Genomic DNA, 24,971 nt, shown 5'->3' with positions numbered 1-24,971 from the left:
GAGGGTGGCGCCATTTAAACATGCGAACGTCAACTTTCATATACGTCTTTCATGTTAATGGTTTCCTTGTTGTCTCTTAATCTTTCCTTTCTGCTCTTTCGTAAAGGAATTTCTGACTGAAAAGTTTCTTTCCATTACGTTCTTTAAGCCTTTAATCGAAGGTTTTATAGTCTTATGTTGAGTGTTCTGAAATAAATTGTTCTTCGAATTTATAAACAATTTTTAACAATTAATATACAACGGCAAACATATAAATAGGAAAAGTTGTTGCATCAAATTCGATTTAATCGATATAGTTTGTAATTATTCGAAATGAAAATTTGAAAACTATTCTATAGGATGTATAAGCTAACTTAACTTGATCACGTAGAATAACTTCTAAAGTATGCGCTGTATGAAAAAATATTTATACAAAAGTTTCATCGTGTGGAGCAGTATACTATGCGGTGCACGTATCTTTTTTATAGGTGAAGATTTCAAGGTCAACTTTGTTATTTTAAATGGAATGCTCTATTTTTTTATGTGAAAATATGGGAGACTGTTGAATTCTGAATAAAAAAAGTATTGACCTTTATTAATCCTGAAGCTAATAGTTGACGATTAATTTCGCTTTGTTTCTGGCAAGATTACTTTGTGTAACTAATATCAAGTTGCAGATTAAATATCATCCAAGATTTCCGTAAAGCGGCGGTGCTTATATCTTGCCCTGCACATCACGCACATGTGACAAGGCAAATGCTGGGCAGACAAATTTCTCAATTGTTGGATTAGCTGCGATGAAGAATTTCTGTGGCCGCCACGTTCGCCAGATTTAAAGCCGCTAGACTACTTTTTGTAGGGGACGTTAAAAAATATAGTATACCGTGAACCAACAACGATATCAGAGAATATGAAAGAACGAATTCGCGAAGCATGCATTACGATTGGTGTGGATACTCTTCAGGTTGCGATTTTCTGTTTGGTTAATAGATTTCATCATTGTATTAATGTCAATTGATATCATCTCCAACATCTACAACACTACACAGCAGTTAATGGAGTTAAATGAGTGCGAAGAGGTAAAATCTATAGTACTGATAAGCATCGTTACGTAAACACCGCTCTTTTACGAAAATCTTGCGTGATATTCAATCTGCAACCTGATATTAGGCACACAGAGTAAACTTCCCAAAAACAAATCGTCAACTATTAGGTTTAGGATTAATAAAAGTCAATATTTTTTTATTCAAAATTCAGCATTCTCCCATATTTTGACGCAAGAAATATAGCATTCCATTTAAAATAATAAAGTTGATTTTGAAATCTCTGGAACGCCTTCACCTATAAAAAAGATACACGCACCGCATAATATGCCCCTCCAAACTATGAAACTTTTGTAAACAATTTTTTCATACAACGCATACCTCAAAAGATATTCGAGGCGATTGATTTAACTGAGATACCCTGTACATTTATAACGACTAAATATTTTTATAAATTCTATATTATAGAAAAAAAAGGAACAGAAATAAAATTTTGCATACTGCGATTAGCTGAATTTATGAGTAACGATTTTTCTATTTACATGTACAGTACTGTATATAATAATACCGGTAGTATATCCATCGATGTGCTGATATCAGCAGCAATAATTGATCTTTTCGCCATATTCTCGCTGTTAAATGTAACCGATGGTCTCTCCATATTTCCAACATCCATGGCATTCTTAGTATACCAATTTCTAGATAATCTCACTAAACCAAAAATTCGATGATAAATATTTTATTCAACTATAAATTCGTATTTCTCTGAAAATTTACTTGTAGTATCAGCCACGTGATTATCTTTCGACGTTTGTGGTTCCCCTGAATCATGTTGCTCTTGGTAAACCTCTGCATCCTCTTTCTTTGCTTTCGAACTTCCTGGATTGTCTTGATGTTTTTTATAAATGACAGGATTTCCATCTTGATAAGAATCGTCAATTCTGAAAAGATAAATTTACAGTAAGTTTAGATAGAATAGATTTGAAGAGTAAAAATGATGATCAATGTATGTGGCAGAAAAATAAAAAATGACTCTTTTTAATGTTATAATATTTAAAAAAAATTATAATATTAATTTATAAAACCACGAAGGAGTCCGGAAACATATTTCTTTACCTTTCGGTATTTACGGACGCATCTACATATTTTCTAGGACGTCCCTCGACCTCATCTCCGTCTTGCTCCCTATACTTTCTTTTCTGAGTAGACGGTTTAGCCGAATGTGACGAAGAACCTGATTTTACCGGTGTCGAAGTAATGAAACCATCGTTCGGCTAAAATCAGAATAAATTGTACATGCGTATTTATTTAAAAATTGTATAGTATATAAGAATTTTATACTTCGATCTTTTCCTCCAATATCTTCAAAGTAACCATAGTTCCATCTAAGTAACCATGCAAGTGTGGTAATTTCTGTTCGCAACAGTTGAAATTTCGTTTCTTGAATATCTTCCACCAGAAATTTTCGTCATCGAAAAATCTTTTCAGCTTCGTCATTTCTTTGATACAATTGTCTAAAATTTCTCGAAAATCATTTACATCCGATCCTAATGAATCTTGCGTTTGACAAGGAGCATCTTTCTTCTCATTAACTCTCTATTAAACAAATATCGATATAATTACCATTCTCGCTAACAAGACAAAGTGTATCTTAATTTTAGTTATTAAGATCATTTTACTGGTCTAATTTGTTGCTGAGCACATTCTAGCTCCTGAATACTTTGCTTCAAGTGTCGAATCCTGTCGAGCAATCTTTGTGTGTTGCAAAATTCCGTCTCTACTTGTGATTTCGCGTACTTACACTTCCTCAAGCTGCAGCATTCTGTTACTGGTTTGATCGCCTGATAACGATTGCTCTGTGGTTCATTACCGGCCGAAGGGGAAATCGAAGAGAAAGTAGGCGCGCAGCATCCTCGTTTTGATTCCTGATAACCAACAATCACAATTGCACTAATCGCGTTACTCTTTACTCGATTAAATTTGTAGCAGCACATGAGTCAGAGGACGATGCGAATCGACAGCGACTCGTGTTGTTGTTTTGCCTCGGGACATTGACACCGTCTTGACGTACAAAACGTAACGATAAATAAACAATCCGGGCAAAACAATACGTGCGACCGTCAACAGAAGTTGGATTTAGACTTTCCGGTACTCCCCCGACCAGTATAAATAAACGAACACGATCGTTAAGACAATCAGTGAGTATGGAGCATTCTTATAACGAATTAATATCGAGCAATCTTATAACGATTAATATCCAGCGAACGTACTCATTACCGTGTATACGCATATCGAGCAACACTGAGCGAACGACGACTAACTCCGTACTGCAAATAGTTTTAAACACATTTGACTATACAAAGTATTAACTCGTCTCGACACTATATGCACCAATACGTTTAATCGTACATGCACAAATTTATGGTCATAGGTAGAAAGAAGATTGGCTCCTTATAAGAAAGCGAAATCGCGTAAAGTGTTAATTAGGTTACGTACCATCCACGATGTAGTCTTTTCTCCTTCTGTTTAATACATTCTGCCATCAATTATGGGATGAATTGTAATTTTATCGTTTATAATTTGCTTTATCGTGCCATTATTGTCCATCTGTTTTGTAAAGTGATGATAGATACTTGTAATAATTTTTCATGATTTGTGGTTATATGTGCATAAATCGTATTTCCAAGATGACGACAGCGTCATCTGTTTGGCGATTTATTCGTGCGCAAGAAATCGAACGTTCGTTTAAAATCCACTGTCGATAAAATCGATCCACTTGGGCCTTTATAAATCTTGTTGAATTCGTTACAGATAGTCCGTTTCACGGAAGAACACCTTTTCACGTGTGGTTTGAGAAACACAAAAAAGTTGATCGAGTCACACGAAGAAACGACTTTTAAACGGCTCGTTTACCATAATACAAACTGCTCGAGAGAATCAGTCGCCCTGAAATCTTACGAAACGGCTCGTAGACCCGCATAATTGCATTGTGAAGAGGGCCTTAAGGGTCCTCGGATCGCACCGCCGGTTCACAATGATCGTGACAAAAAGTTAACAAGATTGTCGCCGCGGAAAATCAGAGTAGTCGACCGCAGTGTATTTTTTCATTCATTTGCAAAGGAGATTAGGCTTCAAAGACATCACAGATCGACTTTATTGCGAACACGTTAGAAGAGCACCCCGCTGAGGATCGGAATTACATCATTCAAGTGCAAAGCAGCATCAACCATACATTCTTTCATGATCTTCGAGAGATTCTTGCGAACCATTTTAACATTTGATCTATATGTTCGTCGAATTCTTTAAGTTTTCAACAGGTTTCTCTTTTAATATTATTTTAACTATTTTTGGAAACAGTTACCCAAACGGACACTGATGAATTTATTCTATTAAATTTTACTATTTTATCCGAAATTCCTATTGTATATTAAATTTTACCAATTTTGTTCACTAATTTATTTTAAATTTATTCTATTGCGTAAAAAAATATATTCTACAACGAAAAACGAAATACTTTTCTTTTTGATTGAATAACTTGAATATAGGTGAAGGGTACGGTAAATTTAGAGTCGTAAATCTTCGTTAAATCAATTGTTACAGCTAGACATTCAAATGAAACCAGAACCATACCTTTCTCCGAAATTAGGTCATTCAATTGCAAAACAGACAGGAGCCAGTCGATTTCTCAACGTCATCCGTTTCGAGCAACATTTTTTTCCAAACTACGGATTTCGACTGTGTGAAAAGCATTAAAACCAACTCAATATTCACTAATTTCCATTTGAAACAACGTTCTGAACCGACTGCCGCGAGTTCGACGCGGAAATTTTAGGATCTCTGTCGAAACGCGACAAACCCCTTAAAGAAACCAGTCAAGTTACAAATATCCTTTGAGCTAAATATTAAAAATATTTAAGCCTCTTTTACCTTTATATCCAATCGAATTCTTATACTCAATTCCTGACTTTTTCCTATTTTTCATCTTCCAAATCTCCCACGAAATATTCGCCCCTCCATCTAATTCAATTTTTATTTAATTTTTCATTTTTCCAGTTCCTCAATTTCTCATCAAATTTCATCGCTCGTTTTGCAAACCGAATGCAAATTCCACCTCTTTGAAGAGTCTCGATTGGAAATACTTTTCCTAAAAATATCAATTACTAAATATCACACATTCTAAGCACTTTCCATTCCAAATTGCATCGCTTTAAAAGTTCAGCGAGCAGTCGAAAGTTCCTCATGCCATAAATCTCCAGTAGAACGGATTGTTTGCAAACGTTACGTGATTCGAAAGGAGGAAGCTGGAATTCCAAGGGGTTTCCGACGCTGCGTTGGATGACTTGTCCTTTAACTCCAGCTAGGTATGCATACATATCGGAGAGTATAGAATTCGGCATGGTCTTAAAGCGACTGGCCGTCGTAAGACCATTTGTCGCGATACGGGAGATCGGCGTGATCTTTTAGCGAGGTTGACAGGAACGAAACAGGTAAATGCGCCGCAGGTGCCCCTTTTGCCACGTTTTCACGACCGACATGGGACAAAACAGAGCGGGTCGATTCAAAGATTCCCAAAACCGGCCGCAAAGTCAAAATAAAGTAATTGTTGCACCTTTGTCGTCGTCCTCTTAAATCCACCTACCGCCGTGTTCTTCTCTGTTTCTTTTTTCTTGAACATATTTTGTAAAATACCAGAACGTTTTCTTAGAAACTAGAATTTTTTTCACCTCTATCTCTTTTTTTTTCTTCTTTTTAGTACCGGAGAATATTTTCATTGATTTTTAAATATCAACAGCTGGAAAAGAAACAACGGACAGAATTTTTTAATTCCCATTTTAAATTGTAGAAGCAACTCTTAAATTTTCTATAATTTGTCGTTGGATATCATTGCGATGAAAATAATTAAATATGCAGCCACTCGGAACACCAACTTGATTGATTCCATTTTCTGAACCAAGAAACATTTAGAAACTTAATGGTCCGCCTCTATCGATTTGATCAGGTTAGCTTGTGCATGGCTTGTACAGTGAAAATAAAAATAAAAATAAATAAGTATATAATATAAATATAAGAATAAGTAAATATAAATATATAAATAAATATAAATATAAAAAAATAATTTCCATAATTTTTCATTGGGATTCGAGGGTAATCCGACACGTTCCACGTGATTCCTTCCAATTTAAAAGACTCGTTCGACCAATGGGAACGTGGCGGCAAATTTTTTTAAGGTTTTCGCGCGACGTACGAGGTACGTGGCATGGTCAAGGTCTCTGGATCAGCACGACTTGATCACCTTTTATGGTTTTCCCAGGACAAGATCCTCAGGACCGCCGTGAATCGAAATGGAGGACCTCCTACGGTCGCGTTCCTGCCGTCTCTCTCGTTCTCGCTCGTTCTCCGATCGTATATCGATCGGTCTGACGATTGTCAACGCCATTCGTGATACGTGAAAACCTTGAGACACGTCCCTACGTCGTGTGTAGCTTTCGCGACAGTTGGAAACGATCACCTTGGGTGGTCGTGCCACCAGGAATACGATGTTAAACGGATAGATAGCAGTGTAATACTAGCAGCGCGTGCAATGTCCACTTCGCGTGGAACAAGCTGTTTCGAGTATTTCAATACATCTTTGGGAAAGATATTTTAATACAAATTAATAGAAAAATCATGTTTGTAAAACGGTGTTGTTTTAAGGAAACCAGGGTTTTTTACAATTAGATTGTAGATGTTTATGTAAATTCATATTTTTGTCAATATAATTAAATATTTAGTATTTTAATATCTTGAACATTTTATACATTTGTGCATATTAACTACGTTTGTGGATTTTTTCAGTTTCAAATTTCCCATAGGACAATCGAAAGATGTCATTTTCCTTTCACCTTTGTTATATTTTACTATCATTTCCTAATGTATAAGATCCACTTAAAGATTACTATCCCGGAATAACGTATTAGGCAGCCAGTTTATAAGGCTGTTTCGAGCTCGTTGAAATTTATTTTCTTACATAAAAATTACGTAATCTTGAAGTTTTTATCGTCCTACATTTTAACCTTCGAACAGACTATCGAAGAATACTCTTGCGCATTCAGCTAACTCTTTTTCTACCTTTCTACTAAAAACGAATAAAACCATAACGAACCTTGAAAACAGTCGTATTAATTCAATTAAACGAGACCGAGAGTTAATTTATGGGGCTGTCACGCATCGCATGACACGGATTACACAGGAGAATTGTATAGAATCGTCAATAGGTGGAAGAGTTCTTGCGAGCAATCAGGATAAACGTTATGCTCGTCACACTGGTTCGACAGAGGGAACACAGAAGGACTGAGAAAACGCATCCTGGGTGGCCGTGCCATAAAACGCGTTACGTTCTTAATATTATGCAGGACACGCAACTATATAAAGCGTTCCCAATTGTGCAGTGGTTAGCGAGGGAAAAAAGGACCAGTGGCGGGGAAAAATCGCGGCAAACGCCGAAAAAGGAATATTGGAATGTAACGGCGTACGATCCTCTCCTTTTCTGTTGCGCCCTCGTTGCATACACCCTACCGTTCTTACCGATTTCGCCGCCAATCGAATAATCTCGTCCACATGAAAGCCGGTCACGATTGGCTAATTGCCGGTCGTATTCATCCGCGGCGGCTTATTTGAAGAATTTAATAGCTTACTTTAGCCACGAATCCGGAGAAGTACGCTCCAAATTACGTTCCGCTGTGAAACGATCCGATCTGCTGGATATTTTGTTGCTTAACACTTCTTTTCTGGTCTCCACGTTCCTACGTCGACTTCTTCTAAAATTGTTCATATGATACGGGGAATGGAAGGCTGTAAAGATCGAATGAAATTGACTTTCGAGCTTTTGATAACGAGATTGATTGGAGGTTTGTTGGGTATCGGTGAACAATTATGGAAAAGTAAGCGAGAGAAATTTTCACTAACTGATATAGATTTTCCATGTTAGAAAAAGAATATTAATAGTAACTGTTATTAGCTATTTTGTTCAGCTATAGCAGATAGATTTTACCCAACCTACTATACAATCATCTGGCTGTCGCTTTCTTAATTTAAATGATTGATAATTAAATTAAATTAAATTAAGGGATTAAAAATAGTAGTAAAATTCTTCTATGTGTTGTCATAACTAAACTAACTAATTTTTCTACTCTTTAACTGCTACGCCGAAATCACATGTTTCGCTCAAGACGCCACGGGAATATTTTTATTATTCAAAGCATATAATGACAAAATAGCAATAAGTTGATGATGTAAGACAACATTCTTCCCCAATGGACCGTTTATCTTATTGGTGGTCACGGGTGACTACCGTGGCGCCTTGATAACAGTTGATAGCGACATATTATAACAAGGCTTCGTTTATTTCAACAAACCATTCGCATTTGTTATTTCGTCGCAAGCAAAACGTCCAAAATATATTGTTGAAACGTGTACAAGATATTAGTAAACGGTATTTGCCCATTCTACATATAATAGTAAGGTAGAGAGACAAGCGTGACATTTTTATGATTTCGACGAAACATTTGGCTGAAATGGTAAAGGTCTGCAAAAAAAATTATGTTTGTGATAAATCAATGGTAGTGGTAGATCACAACAGAGGAAACTGTGCTGTAGATTTATCAGATCAAATGATAGCATATTCGATCAAATGATAGCATATTCTACAGAAACTGTGCTGTAGATTTATCGGATCAAATGATAGCATATTCTACGCCACATAGAAGAACCCTCAAGTGGTATATCAAATTAGCTTTAGAGTTATTGTTAAATACATCAATTTCAAACGCGATGATACTCTATAAACAAGCAACAAACACAAAAATCAAGGTATCAGATTTTAGAATGGCACTCGCAATGCAGCTTACACAGTGCCATTCATCAGAGCCGTCACATATACTTATTCGACAAAGATTGCGACACGAAATGCAGAAGGAAGAAGGGCAAGCGTACCTGGCACGAAAATTTTGCAGAGAGTGCTATAAATAAAATGTTAAACAGTCAGGATCAAAAATTGCTAAGAATCGGACCAAAAATGTGACCACCTATCGTCCAGATTGTATCGATGAGCCACATTGATGTTTAAAGTGTTTTAACACAGTGCACCGTTAGATGCAAGATTTCTTCTCATTTTTTTCATTGATGTTCTAATAAAAATATTTAATTGTTCAAAGGGGCACTTTTTATTTCAGAGCATTTTTTATCTATCGGTTATATTCAAAATGCCCTAACTGTCAATTTTCATTCAATTTTTACAATTGTAATAAGTTCAAGCGCTCCGATCAGCAATGATCAACGTGGCAGTCAAAGCGTTAGCAAGTTTTTCTTCCTAAACAATTTTCACACCTATCAAGTCAATATAGACCGTCGAATGATACGCCATGTCTAATAAATAGAATCAGCTACATGACGTACATGATCAGACATTGTATACGAGCTTACAAGAAGAACATCAGATTAGTTTCTCGCAACCAATAGACTTCGGTAGCAGCAAAAGGGACGATTTTTCCGAGTCCTCGGCCGACGCGTGACATCCTCCTGGTGTATGGTAGAGTCAGGGACGCCCTGAATGCCGAAAGCTCTTGGACTTTCGCGTTTCGGCTCGTTTCATCCCAACAAGGCGACTGCATAGATCACCAGGTGTCGCTCTGTTTATACCACAAACGTCCAAACAAGTCGCCGGGTCCCTGGGGTCTATTAAGTGCGGACCTTTCAAAAGATCTATACGACTGGAAGGTAGAAAAAAAAGAGGGCGCGTTCGTTGTATACCTGGGTCCAAAGGCAATCCTGAGATCCGGCTATTGATGTCACCGCTACACAGCCAGTAAATATCGTAAATAAATCCCACTTCTGTCCCGAACACGATCCATCGTATCTTCTCTGTGATTATCAGATTAACAGAGTAACTTCGATACGAGTTTTACTGCTAGAACCATGACTTTTTATATCATTTCACGACTGAATTTTCCTTAACAAACAGACATTGCTTTAGCAAAAAATCGTTGTTTTTACGAACATGAGATATTGGTAAAGTTCTTTCGTTTCACCAAAGTTTATCAGTTCTTATCTACTGATAGCCTAACTCCATTGATCAACGTTAACCACCAACGATCTTCTCAGTGCATCCACTCTAACCAAACCCTTTTCCCTTTTTCCACACCCACTGAACCATTAGGATATCACGTTTTCGAAGATCACTTTATCTGAAACAGTCTCGAGAGAAAGAAATTTTCCAAACAACAAACCTCTCTTTCCCTCTACTCTGTCGTTTTACTTTGTTTCCTACTGTTGTCGTTTAGAAATCTTCTTCATACCCAAAAGATAAAACGTTGAATAATTGAAGAGTTTAAATGATAAATCAAAGGAACAAGAAAGTGGGAAACTTTCGAAGAATAAGGTAAGTGTCAAAAGAATAAAAAACGATTTCTTTTAGTGAGAACGGATGTAAATTCGGGATTTTAAATAATTCATGAAGATGATAAGCGCTAAGGATCTATGTGTATTTTTTCAAGTGATTAATAATATAATTAGCATTAAATGCATTAAAACTAAGAGAACTGGGTCGTTTATTTCTATTAGGAGTCTTCGTTTCTGGTATTTACAGTTAGCCCACAGGAATTTTTGCACGAGCTACAAACAGATCATTTTCATTAAAATAAAATACTACAAAATACCGTTGCAAAGTAAGTGCACCTTTATCAGAATGATTAAGATCTATTTTACTATTGTTTCATATTATTATAAATTATATATTTTCCATGTAAATAAAAATAACGTTTTCCTAAAGTGCACAAAGCTTTCAACTTTTGTTTCATATTACTATACAATTATTACACATTAGTTAGTAATACTAATTACACATTAGTATACACATTAGTTGTATTACACACAACTATTGTTTCATATTATTATAAATTATATATTTTCCATGTAAGTAAAAATAACATTTTCGTAAAGTGTACAAAGCTTCCAACTTTTGTTTCATATTACTATACAATTATTACACATTAGTTAGTAATACTAATTACACATTAGTATACACATTAGTTGTATTACACACAACTATTGTTTCATATTATTATAAATTATATATTTTCCATGTAAATAAAAATAACGTTTTCGCAAAGTGTACAGAGCTTCCAACTTTTGTTTCATATTACTATACAATTATTACACATTAGTTAATAATACTAATTACACATTAGTGTACACATATACTAATTATACTTTCATATTACTATACAATTATTACACATTAGTATACACATTAGTTGTATTACACACAACTATTGTTTCATATCATTATAAATTATATATTTTCCATGTAAGTAAAAATAACGTTTTCGTAAAATGTACAAAGCTTTCAACTTTTGTTTCATATTACTATACAATTATTACATACATATTATTTGTATTACATACAACTATTGTTTCATATTATTATAAATTATATATTTTCCATGTGAATAAAAATAACATTTTTGCAAAGTGTACAGAGCTTTCAACTTTTGTTTCATATTACTATATAATTATTACACATTAGTTAGTAATACTAATAACACATTAGTATACACATTAGTTGTATTACACACAACTATTGTTTCATATCATTATAAATTATATATTTTCCATGTAAGTAAAAATAACGTTTTCGTAAAATGTACAAAGCTTTCAACTTTTGTTTCATATTACTATACAATTATTACATACATATTATTTGTATTACATACAACTATTGTTTCATATTATTATAAATTATATATTTTCCATGTGAATAAAAATAACATTTTTGCAAAGTGTACAGAGCTTTCAACTTTTGTTTCATATTACTATATAATTATTACACATTAGTTAGTAATACTAATAACACATTAGTATACACATTAGTTGTATCACACACAACTATTGTTTCATATCATTATAAATTATACATTTTCCATGCAAATAAAAATAACGTTTTCGTAATGTGTACAAAGCTTCCAACTTCTCGATCGCCGCCTAAACTTACTTGCTCCTTCATGCATGAAACAAATATACCAAAACGACGAACTGCCCACAAAAATCTCGTACAAAATCATCCGTCCTCGTCTCTTCAATCTTGTTACAAGCTCGCAGTAGGAACTATGTATTCATTATCGGTTGCATGTAAGGACGCGCGATTCTAATGATCGGAATGGTGGTTCGGTTACGCCCTGTAAGTTGGTGAACGCGCGTTTGTCTGCTGATCGTCGAGCAGGAGGACACATTAGCATGGAGCACGGGACCCTTCCAGACGCGATTAGAAAAGTCGAAGCCATGGACGGTGGTCGTACGAGGCGACGAACGCTCCCTTCGAAAGACCGGTAGCCACGTGTTTTTTTCTGCATACAAGATCGAGCCTCAATATGGAGGTGATTAAACCGCGACGCGGCTTCACAGGGTGGCTTTTACGTTTCCGTGACTTGGTAATTACGGCTGGCTTGACCGTTGTAACGGTCGACGAGCGGAGCCGGTCGTTAAGAGAAATTAAGCAAGCTCCTTTGGTTCGTTGGTTCGTCGAATGTTTACTGCCGACCGCTCGCCACTCGTAAATATTCGACGAATACGTTCCACCGGTCGTTCGGCCAATCGTAATTAGCCAGCCGGGAAAAATCGATTTTGAATCATGCAGGAGATTTGCTATCAGTGAGTTTTTGGTATTGAGATATTAGGTTGCCCGAAAACCTTTCGTTTTATGAGGAAATAATAGATACACCTATTTATTTGTAACAATTACTATTTATTTGTAACAATTGTACTCACCACGACGATCATGTTGTTCCTAAGTATCTGTTAAGATTATCAACAATCGTTGAACAGAGTTTGAAGTGTTCAATATTAAAATTGTTCAATATTCGGAGGGTGAGAATGTTTGCATATAGCATAGTGAGTGCCTCGTAGCTTGACGAATACTTTTAATACTTTTAAGTATGCCATTTTTGTAGTATGAAGTTTACGACTATGGAATTTAGAATTTTTTTTTTATTATTATTTAATTTGTACTTTACAATTTGTCCAGCTGGACATTTGGTAAATTTTTGTAACTTAATTGCTAAATAACATGTGGATGGCTACCCCCAGCGGGATACAATCTTCGAGTTTGGCTATTTTATTAGGTTGTCCGAAAAGTTTTTTTAGTTTTATGAAGAAGTCATAAACGTACAACGTTTTTTGTTTTATATTATTTTGTCGAATTACGTACGATGCATTTTGTTCTGTTGAGATAAACATCGTGACATTTCACAGACTTGGTTTCACGTTTGTACGAAGGTGCACTGTTGCAAAAAACACGTTTGCGAAAGAAAGATACTTTTCGGACAATATTTCTTTAGTGAGGTTTAGTAAGACACAACAGAAGACAGAGAAGTTAGAGTATATTTTGTATGCTTTGAAAAAAAGACAAAAATTGGCAAGGCCTTTTTTATTTACAAATCCAGCAATTACTTGAAACGATCCAAAGGCAAAAATATACTTATTTATACAATGAGATAGCGATTCCGATGTTGCTTGGATTTCCAGACTATGACCTTTACTCTAATTAGCCCAAACGTAAATAAAACTCGCGATTATAGTTTCTGCTTTTTGTTTTATATTAGTTTATTGAATTATGCACGGTTTTATATTAGTTTATTAGTTTATTGAATTATGCACGAACGTGATAATAGAAATATAACGAAATGGATCATACCTAATTCAATAAAATAATATAAAACAGAAATTGTTGTTCATCTATTATCACCTTATGAAACGAAAAAAACTTTTCTGACAGCCTAATAGATTAGATGCGCGAAGGATATAGGATTTTACATTATGTTTAGTTTATTGGTAGTAAAAGTAATTCAAGAACATTAGAAAAACAAAAGATTCTGAGAGACCGTAAAGTTGAATGCGACTCAATTCAAGTGGATCAGAGAATGAATGTGTAATGAATATTTTGGGATACTGTTATATTTTAATTTATCGTAATAAATCAAAAATCCGACTGGGAAGACTTACAAACTCGTAGTTTGACAGGATAATGATATCTACGAGGCTACAAAAGGTATTTGTACACCATTGTATTAGGTTGTCCGAAAAGTGTCTTTCTTTCGCAAACGTGTTTTTTACAACAGTGCACATTCGTACAAACGTGAAACCAAGTCTGTGAAATGTCGCGGTGTTTATCTCAACAGAACAAAATGGATCGTACGTAATTCGACAAAATAATATAAAACGAAAAACGTTGTGCGTCTTTTATTATTAATTTTTTATAGAACAAAATAAACTTTTCGGACAACCTAATATTTATCGTGGCATTGTATCAATTGGTATTTACATACTAATTAATTACGTCTAATATTAAATTTCGTACCATTTTTCAGTAATCCTTTCATACGACTACAACAATTTGATGCTATGAAAATAAAATATACAGGGTAGTTGGTAACTGGTGGCACAAGCGGAAAGAGGGTAATTCTACGCGAAAAAAAGAAGCCGAAAATATAGAATAACAATTTTTCGTTCGAGGCTTTGTTTTCGAGAAAATCGACTTTGAATTTTCGCTCTGTACGCGTGCACTTTATCACGTCTCGTTATAACCGATCTCACTGTAGATTTTTAAAAAAATTAAAAAAAAAAATTTTTATTCTATATTTTCGACTTCTTTTTTCGCGTAGAATCACCCCCTTTCCGCTTGTACCACCAGTTACCAACCACCCAGTATTTAAAATAATAAATAAATATATAGCCTATATTCGCTGAGTCGCTCGTACAGTGTATAAACCGCAAAGTAAAATGGCTAATTAATTCTCAATAAATGCTCGCTAGATATTCGTCGATAACTCGGTAGATAACTCGTGATAACACTTACATAGCTCGTCGATACTAAACTCTTTTCGGTTGCGTCCGTTTATTTATATTGGTCGAGGGGAGGGGGAGTCGGAAAATTCAAATTCGTTTTTGTTCGACAGCTGCGCGTAGCGGCGACATTGTTTTGGACTTTATTTATTCTTACATTACATGTGTCCTCTTGATCTTGATACTCCGAGGCAAAACAACATGATTTGAATTGTCCTCTAGATACATATATATAGTGTGTGATAAAAGACGCGTCATTGAAAACGAAGGCTTTTTGCAGCCACTCTTATTTCATACACGACGAATTCCCGATAATTTGGAGGGAATGTTAAGAACGCAAACTATCTTTCACTTATTTCTGAATCTAGAAAATTTATATACAAAAAGTTATCGTAACAATCTTATTTATACAATGCGTAATGATGAGATGCCTGTGATACCGTATACATACACCGAAATGCTGAGAAACTATGTAGACACTCTTAATACAAAGACCTCCGAGTAGAGGGCAGCATCGACAAGAGCAGTGAAGACTCTTTCAATGAAACGTAGCCAGAGTAGCAAAGAAAGTAGTGAGAAGTCGACAGCTGGATCCCTTCGCCCTATTCTCCGGCGTCTCTTTTCGGCGACAGAAAAAACAGGCTGTCGTCCTTTTATTCTTCCATCCCTCCATAACATCCCCCAACTTACAAGCAATGTCACTATCTCGTATTACAATCTTCTAAGTTGAATAGAGTTTTTCGTCATCTTTTCTTCAAACAAATATTCCTTTTTTTTTATTCTAAAACAGAGAAGCGTTCGTATGCTTTGTAGCAACAAGAAACGAAACGAAATTATAGAAGCCTCGAGGACTAAAAATTACGAAATGGATAAAAATAAAATTCCCTTAGGAGTTTACTACGGCGGATATTAAGAGATGGCCATCGTAGCGGTTCACCCCGTATAATTTTCATGGGGAACCCCGCCCCCAGAACACGATGTTAGTCGGTAGTTTACAGATTCGTAAGATCATCTGTTGTTCCGTTCTGGTGAAATCAGAGGGTAGGACGTTTCGGCAGGGGAGGCGCCCAGGGACGCGTTTCTACGTGGAATTCCACATGCCACCATAACTTTAACAAAAGTTTTCCCATGTCGGTAAGATTCTCGAACTGGCGAAACAAAATTCCAAGTAAGCACCTACTTACTTGTATCGTATGAACACATTTCCTGTCTTTTATAAAAGAGCAATTTTAAAATTCGATATATTGCCATTTAATTACATATTTTTGTATATATATTTTTCGTTATCCTTTTAAATATCTTAAAAATATTAAGAATTATTATTTATCTATATATAGATAAATTAACTTTAACCGAAATAACAATTAAGTTAACATCGTTCATTACTTAGAAGATATCGCCTATTTTCAAAGACTTAAAGACTTTCTTCGTCTATTAAAGTACTTCATCGCATTAAAGCGCTTCCTTTCAGCCAGCAAGTGACATTAAAAGCCAGGAAGCTAATTTGTAAAAAGTGGACTCATATCTTTAGCCTATAGTCATCATATAAAATACTACTTAATTTTAATCCTCAACTGTATCCGTTTCATAAATATTGCAAGAGTCTTCGCGAAAACAGCTTCACGTTTATCGACTTGTAATTACGGTGTACAAGTTATTATACGAGCCTTCTTCTCTTTCGTATAGTATAATCAACACAAGAAAAGAAGTTGGTTGGCCAATGATCGAAAGCTCGTTAACAACGCACAGGCGCCATTTTCTTCGTCAGCCGGCAAGATGTAGTTCTCGCTAATTCTTCCTTTATAATTTCATTACAACCTCTGAGCAACGCTTTATTTCCAGTCTTCGCGATTGGAAGATCGCAATCTTCCGCGTAATTAATTGGAAATACCGAGATGGCGATAAGCAACCAATTTATCTCATCCTCCTGCCTCCAGAATTGAATTCTCTGCACGATCACGTCGCATTAATATTAATTAGCGACTAGTTTGGTGCCATCTGAAACTGTAACACCACTGGTAACGCTTCAATTTGCCAGGAAATTTTATCGGTCGATTTACATCCTACCATACCACTCGTTCTGCCTCCATTTTTCATTCCTTTTTATTTTCATCGTGTCATTTGTACAGCGAGAAAAACACACGTAATTTACGTAATTCCTCCAAGATTAAACGTAATTATCAGTGGCATGATTCTTGGAATCCAAGCTCAAGGATTAATATAAGAGCAGGTACCTTGTATTTATGTATTTATACGTCTGTATCTGCTAAAGAAAATGGTTATAAATTATAATCATAAATAGCATCGTACGGTAAATCGAATTTTATTGTATGTTTAAGAATTCTCCGTTAAATATTAGGTTTTATAGTAAAAAATACCCACACTGTTTGTACGCAATATGTTTTATATAAAAGTTCTTCTCATACAAGCGTTAACTTATCTCGTTTTCATTGGTTTGAAATAGTGTGGAAAATTCTTCAGTTTCTGTCCTCTTTGCGACACTACAGCACAAGATGCACAAACAATTCCAATCATCTTCCTTGATAAACTTAAACCCCTAAACTATTCGTTGTTGATTTTCCCAATGTTCTTCTAACGATACTAGTCTTGAAAATGAAAAATGGGATAAGCACGCGTAGTGAAATTTTATAAAGTCCATAACAAAAATATTTTTATGGATATATTTATTATTAGAGAGATATCGTATCTACAGACATCGAAATATAATGTCTAAATTCCATACCTTACTATGATAATTTTTTACAAAGGAGTTTATTGAGTCCAGAAAATACAGATTTTAATTACATTATTCACAATAAACATGAATTTTTATAATAGTATGTTAGGCAAAGGTACCGATACGCGGCGGTACGACGTAGACATGCTGTATTATGTGTCGGCGGTTTACATTTTTCGTTGTATGATGCGGTTTTTGGGTTTAAGCCTCTGGGGAGCGAAGCTTTTTTTTCTTTTTCTGTCCTGAAAAATTTGGTCGCAAAACAGGACACTTCGGTAGTTTGCCTTTTGGGTGAACCTTACTATGATAAGAGTACTTCAAAAATGATACACCTCGACGAAAAGAATGAAACTTGGTGAAGAATATTTTACAATAAATTCTATAGAAAAACATGGATACAGATTTGCAAGATCCGCGACCAGGGCCAGCGGTCGGAAAAATGACGTTCGGTGTGGCTGAAAGTAGAGGCTTCCGGTGGTGTAATTGTTTCGTAGGATCGTTCAGATGGCAGGTTGGTTTGCTCGAACACGGCCACCTAGGTCGCACGGTTAGCCGGCTAGCACTCAAAGCGCCTTTAGGCTCGGTGCCGGTATAATGGCGCCCGTTTGTCAAAACACGTCAAAACACAATCCTGGCCACGAAATCCTCTTTGGTCGGCCAGTCACGCCCCGCGATGCATCACTTTTCTTCTTCCCGTCGTGCTCGTTTAGAAGCTGCAGGTAGGAGATTCGAGGGGGAGGTGGTAGGAGGAAGGCAAACGAACCTCGTGTTCTTCTCTCGACGAGGTGCGCGAGAGATTGGTTGTTGCCGAGTCACTGGACCAACATTACTCTCCTTCGAATTTGGAAAGCGGACGATCGCTTTCTTTCCTCCTTTTCGGCTGCGACGAACACCTTTTGGTGGAAAATCCAGAGCGTGAAGCTAGGTGTCCATTTCAGAGTTTTCTACGATAGCTGCTTTATATAGCTGATAGCTGTACCTTGGATAGCTGTACTCTCTAATTGTGTATTCATTTCAGAGTAACGTCGAAAATTATTATCCTCAGATAGATAGAGAACCTGTGGGAAGCTTACTGTCCGATAAAAATTCTCAGAGCCGATTCTCAGAATCAAATTCTCAAATCTGGCGTTTAGAGCATTTATACGTTTTATAATACGCTGAGCTGAGCTGAGCTCGCGGAGTTACAGGAACCACAAAGCTTTCGAAGCTGTGGGAAGCTTACTGTCCAATAAAAATTCTCAGAACCGATTCTCAGAATCAAATTCTCAAATCTGGCGTTTAGAGCGTTTCTACGTTTTATAATACTCTAAGCTGAGCTGAGCTCGCGAAGTTACAAGAGCCATAAAGCTTTCAATTAGCTAAACTCTCCAAACATAAACATTGTTTTTCGTGGTAGCTTACTAAAAACTAGTAAAGGACAAGAATTATATGTTTGTATTAGAGCGATATAAGTGCAGGTGTATGTTACCTCAGGCGTTACTTCGGCGATTTCGCCGTAACTCGTAGAAAATTTGTCACGCGTTGATGCCGTATCTATATGTTAGATTCTAACCGATACATTATTACAAGGATCTTAAAGCACGTTTATGCGCGTAGAACGCTAGTCAACGTCGCGACCAGTCACCGGTTATCTCTCAATTGTGCAATTTTCATAAAACCTCCATAAAAAAGTCCGACACGTACAACGTGTTTATCGTAGCTACTGATTTACGGGTACGATTTACATATCAGCTTTTCAGTGAACCCCTACAGTGAAACAAAGATTCTGCTTAGACTTGGAGATTCCGATAATTTATCAAATTTGTTTGTTCGAATCTTTGATACGTCGAATATATTTGAATAATTAAGAAAATGTTAATTAACGAATATATTAATTGGAAGTTAACTTTGTAGCCGATAATAGCGAAGTTAGAACGAAAGACGTGGTGTCTGCGTGATTCCACCCTCTTGGAAGTTGGAGTTTGCTCGTGAAGCATGCGGTGACTCTTGACTTTATTTATGCAACGACACTCGCGTGTCCTCTTATCAACCGATTAGGAGGAGCGTTATTAGGTGACAGAGAGATCGCGTGGTAGAATGGCGCGGCGGGTAGCCGAGAACACGGTAATGGGGAACGGTCACGTCATCAACGTCTCCGAGGAAACTTGCAGAGAGTTAGTTACCCGCGGTAACTATGCTTTGAGAAACAAGACTTCAGAGGGGATTGTTACGCGGACGGTGTTAAACAGAGGTAGGCGGAATGAATTGTGAACTGTTAGATAACGAAACGATTCTCGCTTAGCGAAAAAAGAATACTATATCCTAGACTTAAAAATTGATACATTATTTTTTCTTCATTTTTTAAATCTTTATACTCATTAGAGTATAAATATTTATTGGGGCATATAAAGAGTTATGTCTTTGTAATAATGTTATCTATTCATTACTCACTGTCATCTTGACTCAACAATTAATTGGAAAGCCGTTCTTCGATGATTAACTCCTCGAACAGGTTTCAGTTTCGTATGTTTGTTAAAAGAAATTAGATATAAATACAACTTCAAAGTCTACGAACTCTAAATTATTTCATTGTGAACAACATGTCATCAGTTTGAATAACATTCAAATTAGATGGTCGATAAGAAAAAGGGACATAAAAAGTGCCATCCACAATTAGGAATGTAATTAACGATTTGTAAATCTTTCTCAACTAGTAACATCGGCGCATCATACTACACCCGATAGTCACGAACGTGCGTGCAAGCGTACCATGTGTGTATACTAGCACACTTTAAGTCTCCACAAGGAATATGGTCTATGTGAAGCTTTTTTATCAGATCGGTAGTTCGAGCAGGGTGCCCCTTTCGCGTAATAACACGGCGCACAATCAACAGCCGCTTGATTAGGGGTGGCGGAAGTGCGTGAAAGAGGTCCTTAAATCATCGATGAAATCAGGTGGCCAAGAATCTCGAACGACTCGGTAAATTGCAACAAATTCGGTAAAAAAATGCTGCCTAATTATTCGGAATATTCGCGCGAAAGCGTTGGAACTGTGAAACCGGTTCGCTGACAGAAGTTCGGGGAAGCCATAAGTCCGCGAGCCGGCCATCATGCTTCCTGCTTTCCCACAGCTCGCTTTTCTCGTAACGAGGATCGCTACGATCCAACGGATCCGTGATTGCGATCCTAAAAACGGTATGCTGTTCTACTCCGACGATTTTACGACTGTTGCTGCGGAGTCAATTAGCAAACAGCGCGGAATTAGAAGGATTCTGCGGAAACGATTTCTGATGGGGAATGGAGTTCGTTCATAAATTCTGAATTCTACGTTAAAGTGGAGTTGCTGATTACTATCTAAAGAAGTGTTTGAAGTAGAATATGGGATAAATGGAATAGACAATGAGGCTGCAAAATTCTAAGGGTGAAAACTCCTCAACCCGCTTGCATTCTAGGGGAAAATATAAAGTATTTGGGTTGGCAACTAAGGGATTGTGTATTTTAAATAAATAAGAAGGAAATTCAACATTTTTGCTTAGAAATATAAATTTATTCAATTAGATATTATTCTTTTTTATCGATGACCTTTTGCCATCTTTCAGGCAGTGTCACAATTCCATGTTCATAAAACTTCTGACTTTTGCCAGCAAAAAACTGAATTAAATGTGATTTTACATCATCAGCGTCATTAAAAATTTTGCCATTTAAGGAGTTCTGCATGGAACGAAATAAATGGTAATCTAAAGGCGCAAAGTCAGGGTTATATGGTGGATGTGACAACACATCCCAACCTAAGTTCCAATCATTTTTGGCGAATGACCAAAGATGTGTGGGGCTTCGCATTGTTATGCTGGAAAACAACACCCTTAAGATTTGCCAATTGTGGCCGCTTTTCTTCAACTGCATCGCTCAGTTTGGCGAGTTGTTCAACGTACACGTTTTAATTAATCGTTTGGTTTCTTGGTAAAGGTTCAAAGTACAGAATTCCTTTATAATCCTACCAAACTGACCGCATAATCTTTTCTTGGTGAATCTCAGCTTTTGGTGTCGTCTGGCCTGGTTCATCTTGCATCAGCCACGATCTTTTCCCATTAACGTTGTTATAAACTATCTACTTTTGGTCGCCAGTAATCAGTCGTTTCAGAAATGGATCAATTTCGTTGCGTTCCAGAAGCGAATCGCAGATGCTAATGCGTTGCGTCAAATGAATTTCCTTAAGCTGATGAGGGACCCATAAATCGAGTTTCTTGACATATCCAAGCTGTTTTAATTTTTTTTTCAATGCATGTATGCGATACATTGAGCTTCTTTGCAGTCTCACGCTTTGTGCTACGACGATCTGAATCGATAATGGCCTTGATATGGGTCCCATCAACTTCAAGTGGACGGTCAGATCTTTGAGCATTTTTCAGTGAAAAATCACCAGAACGAAATTTGGCAAACCAATTTTGACACTGCCTTTCTTTCAAGGCTTCATTCCCATATACAGCACATAACTTCTTGTGTGCCTGCGATGCGTTCTTGCCTTTTCGGAAATAATACAATAAAATATGTCTGAAATGCGCGTCTTGTTCTTCCATTTTTACATTGGGATAAAAACGAAACTAAATAACTAATCGATACAATTTTTTTAATTAAAGATGGAAGTCCAAACAACAAGAAAACGACATAGGCTAGGTGCTTCGAACACGTTGACAAAACAAAAGAATATGCTAAGACCACCTATTGACAAATTCCGCAATCACTTAATTTTCTTATTACTCTTATCACTAAATATTTTTATATTATGCCTACGTGCTAGTACTTGAAAAGTTGTAAAAACTTAGTAGTTCACTAATTTATAAACGTGTTCTGATAGAAAATCTGATAGAAAAATATAGGACTGTACCAAATTGGTAACAAAGTATGATGCGAGAAATGTCCAGAAAACTTTTTTTTGATAAATTATCATGGTCACATTGAATTATTTGGATAGTACAACATAGATATAATCTTCCTATCTAGCATAAATTACATCCAGCTAAATTCATCAACATCAGATTAACGTTTTTTTTTAATAACTTTGTTAGTTCATTCTGAAATATAATCAGATTTTTTATAATAAGAAAAACAATGTAGATTAATTTCTTACAGTAAATTAGTTTCATTACTTTCTATACGGTATGAAAATAATTAAATTGAGCAATATAATATTATGAGCACATTTGATAATTATACTAATAAGTACAATATCTCTTTTTCTCAAGACACAAATTTAATAGTACTTGCTCTCCACAAAATCAGTTACATCGTTTTCGTACTTTCATCGCTTTACAAGTCTGATAATATCTTCATTGCAATTAAAATTATTAATTTCATCTGCAAATTCTATTCTAAATTTCTATTTCTTACTCTCTTCTTCTTGATACTGTTCAACAACATTGCGAACCTCGTCCAGAAAAACCTATATACATTCTTATAATAAAAAGCCAGGAAGATTGAACACACATGTGTGATCCTAGTTGCAAAGCTATATAGGTATGTAATCGGTCGATAACCTTTGCTATTCCATCGTTGATTTTCAACGAAAGCTACGCCGATCCGTTAAAAATCCTGCACGAAGAGAAGCAGATTGTTTCTCCGAAATTGTCGGTTAATAAACGGTGAATAGAAGAAAATGGCGGAGTGGAGATCCGTGAAAGGAATGGCTCGCGAAGCGTGGAGATGCAGGTAAAAAGGAATCACGGGTGTCTGTCAGAACGAATAAGTCCGTTTAAGGGTTAATCTACGGGCCGATCGGTGGAATTACGTTGCTGCCTGTCCGCGGTATATCGCCTGCGCTCGTTGGTATAAAAGAAAAAGCGGTAAGTGAATCGTAGATCCCCATGATTTACGATCAACCGCTCATCGCATCGTTTTCAGTCATCGTCCCTCCTACGATTTACATTTTATCGCACCACCACCGATGGTCCTTGCGAACCGCTAGAATTCACCGACGAATACGAGGGGACATCTGCCAACGAAGACCAATTCGTTTCGACAATTCGTCGATTCGTTCGTGACCCATCTATCGACCTTGAAATGAAGAATGTCCCCTTCGGACCAGGGACAGATCGTATTTGTTGTTATGGAAAAATCCGTGCAAACGGAATGTCACCTCGTATTTGGTTCAAATAGCGATTTTACCAAAAGATTCAACGGTGCTTGGATAATTAAATCTTCACTGAGAATTTGATGCGTTTAATAAACTTTTTAGGTGGTGATTAGGTGATATTTAAGTGAGTTTGATTCTTAGATGATCTTCAATGAATGTCGAATGATTTTCAAGACATCTTGAAACACAAATGAAACACAAATGACCTTGGATAGCCTTCAAATGATCTTCACGTAACTTTGAGAGATCTTGAAAAATCTTTTCCTGGAACTTCCTGATGTAATCTTCTAATCTTCTCTTACTTAATTTCGTCGGATAATCCGAATAATCATATTCACATATCTCGTAATATTTCCAAGAACTTGAAACCTTATAATTTTAATTAAGCACCTTGTTGCTTCGTATTGAAAGCTAGACCAGCGCTTCCTATTGCACAGTTTTGCAACACTCATAAATCATATCCACATAATATACACAAATCGTTGTCGTTACTACATATTTGCTTGAATTATTTATCGTTTCGTCATTGAACATTGGACCCAGGGACCCAGGAAGATTCACCAGGAGGCCTCGAAAATCTGTCGTCCGCTTGACTATTCGCAATGAGAATAGAGTTCGCCATCAGAGGGGAGGTGACTAATGTGTGTGTATACAGAAGGAAATTTGATTTTGTTGTCGCCTTACAATACTCAATTATCCCCTTAGCGGCGGGGACGGAACATCTGTCGCGACACACCCCTTCACCACACCGCTATGGCTAACTTGTTCCCCCATTAGAGGATGAACCAACGCGAATTCATGAACGCTAGATACGCTGGGATGAAGCGAAACTAGGGTGAAGGTTGATAATATCGACGGCTGCTGCTATTGCTCCTCTTCTTATTAACTGCTCGATGATGTTCTGAGGATTTCAATCCTACAATAGTCACGGATGATGGAAATCTACGTTCTTTCTTTCAAATCCTTCGAAAGAAAACAAATTACAATTCTACTAGTAGCTATGTGTGTTATGCGAATTCGTCTATCTGCGTGTGTATGTAATGTACAGTGGCTCACGAAAGTATTTGAACGCTTACATATGCAAATTCGAATGGCCGAAATACGTGTACATTAACGTAATTTGCTTAGACAAGCAGATGTCAATAGGGAGATGGAAGTCTTAAGATTATGTCGGTAAAATTTGAAAAGGATTCAACAACGTAGGTAGGAGTTATGATACTCTTGCTCGTGA

General features: G+C 36.4%; 1 protein-coding gene across 2 annotated transcripts; it reads right to left on the bottom strand.

The window, feature by feature from the left end:
- Positions 1-24: 24 nt before the first annotated feature.
- Positions 25-3,703, bottom strand: LOC100743670. 2 transcript variants are annotated; one of them, XM_024367398.2, is made up of 7 exons: positions 3,519-3,703; positions 2,702-2,947; positions 2,364-2,618; positions 2,139-2,296; positions 1,800-1,963; positions 1,591-1,733; positions 25-186 (listed from the first exon to the last, which is right to left on the bottom strand). In XM_024367398.2, the coding sequence occupies exons 1-7, from the start codon at positions 3,519-3,521 to the stop codon at positions 55-57; spliced, it is 1,101 nt and encodes a 366-aa protein (XP_024223166.1). In that variant the 5' UTR covers positions 3,522-3,703; the 3' UTR covers positions 25-54. The 2 variants fall into 2 exon arrangements, with proteins under 2 accessions (XP_024223166.1, XP_024223165.1); XM_024367397.2 differs by lacking the exon at positions 3,519-3,703 and having other exon boundaries at positions 2,702-3,105.
- Positions 3,704-24,971: the final 21,268 nt, after the last annotated feature.

Source organism: Bombus impatiens, unplaced genomic scaffold (genome assembly GCF_000188095.3).
Source record: "Bombus impatiens unplaced genomic scaffold, BIMP_2.2 scf_0319, whole genome shotgun sequence".
NCBI lineage: Eukaryota > Metazoa > Arthropoda > Insecta > Hymenoptera > Apidae > Bombus > Bombus impatiens.
The sequence above is the reverse complement of the archived record's forward strand: the minus strand, read 5'-3'. Positions and strand labels throughout refer to the sequence as shown.

Bases quoted from the DNA above. Each gene is read 5' to 3' on its own strand.
- LOC100743670 (XM_024367397.2), bottom strand. From the start codon at position 3,016: ATGTGCTGCTACAAATTTAATCGAGTAAAGAGTAACGCGATTAGTGCA. The intron at 2,619-2,701 runs GTAAAATGATCT...TTTGTTTAATAG, and splicing joins CTCAGCAACAAATTAGACCA to AGAGTTAATGAGAAGAAAGA. The intron at 1,964-2,138 runs GTAAAGAAATAT...TTATCTTTTCAG, and splicing joins GCGTCCGTAAATACCGAAAG to AATTGACGATTCTTATCAAG.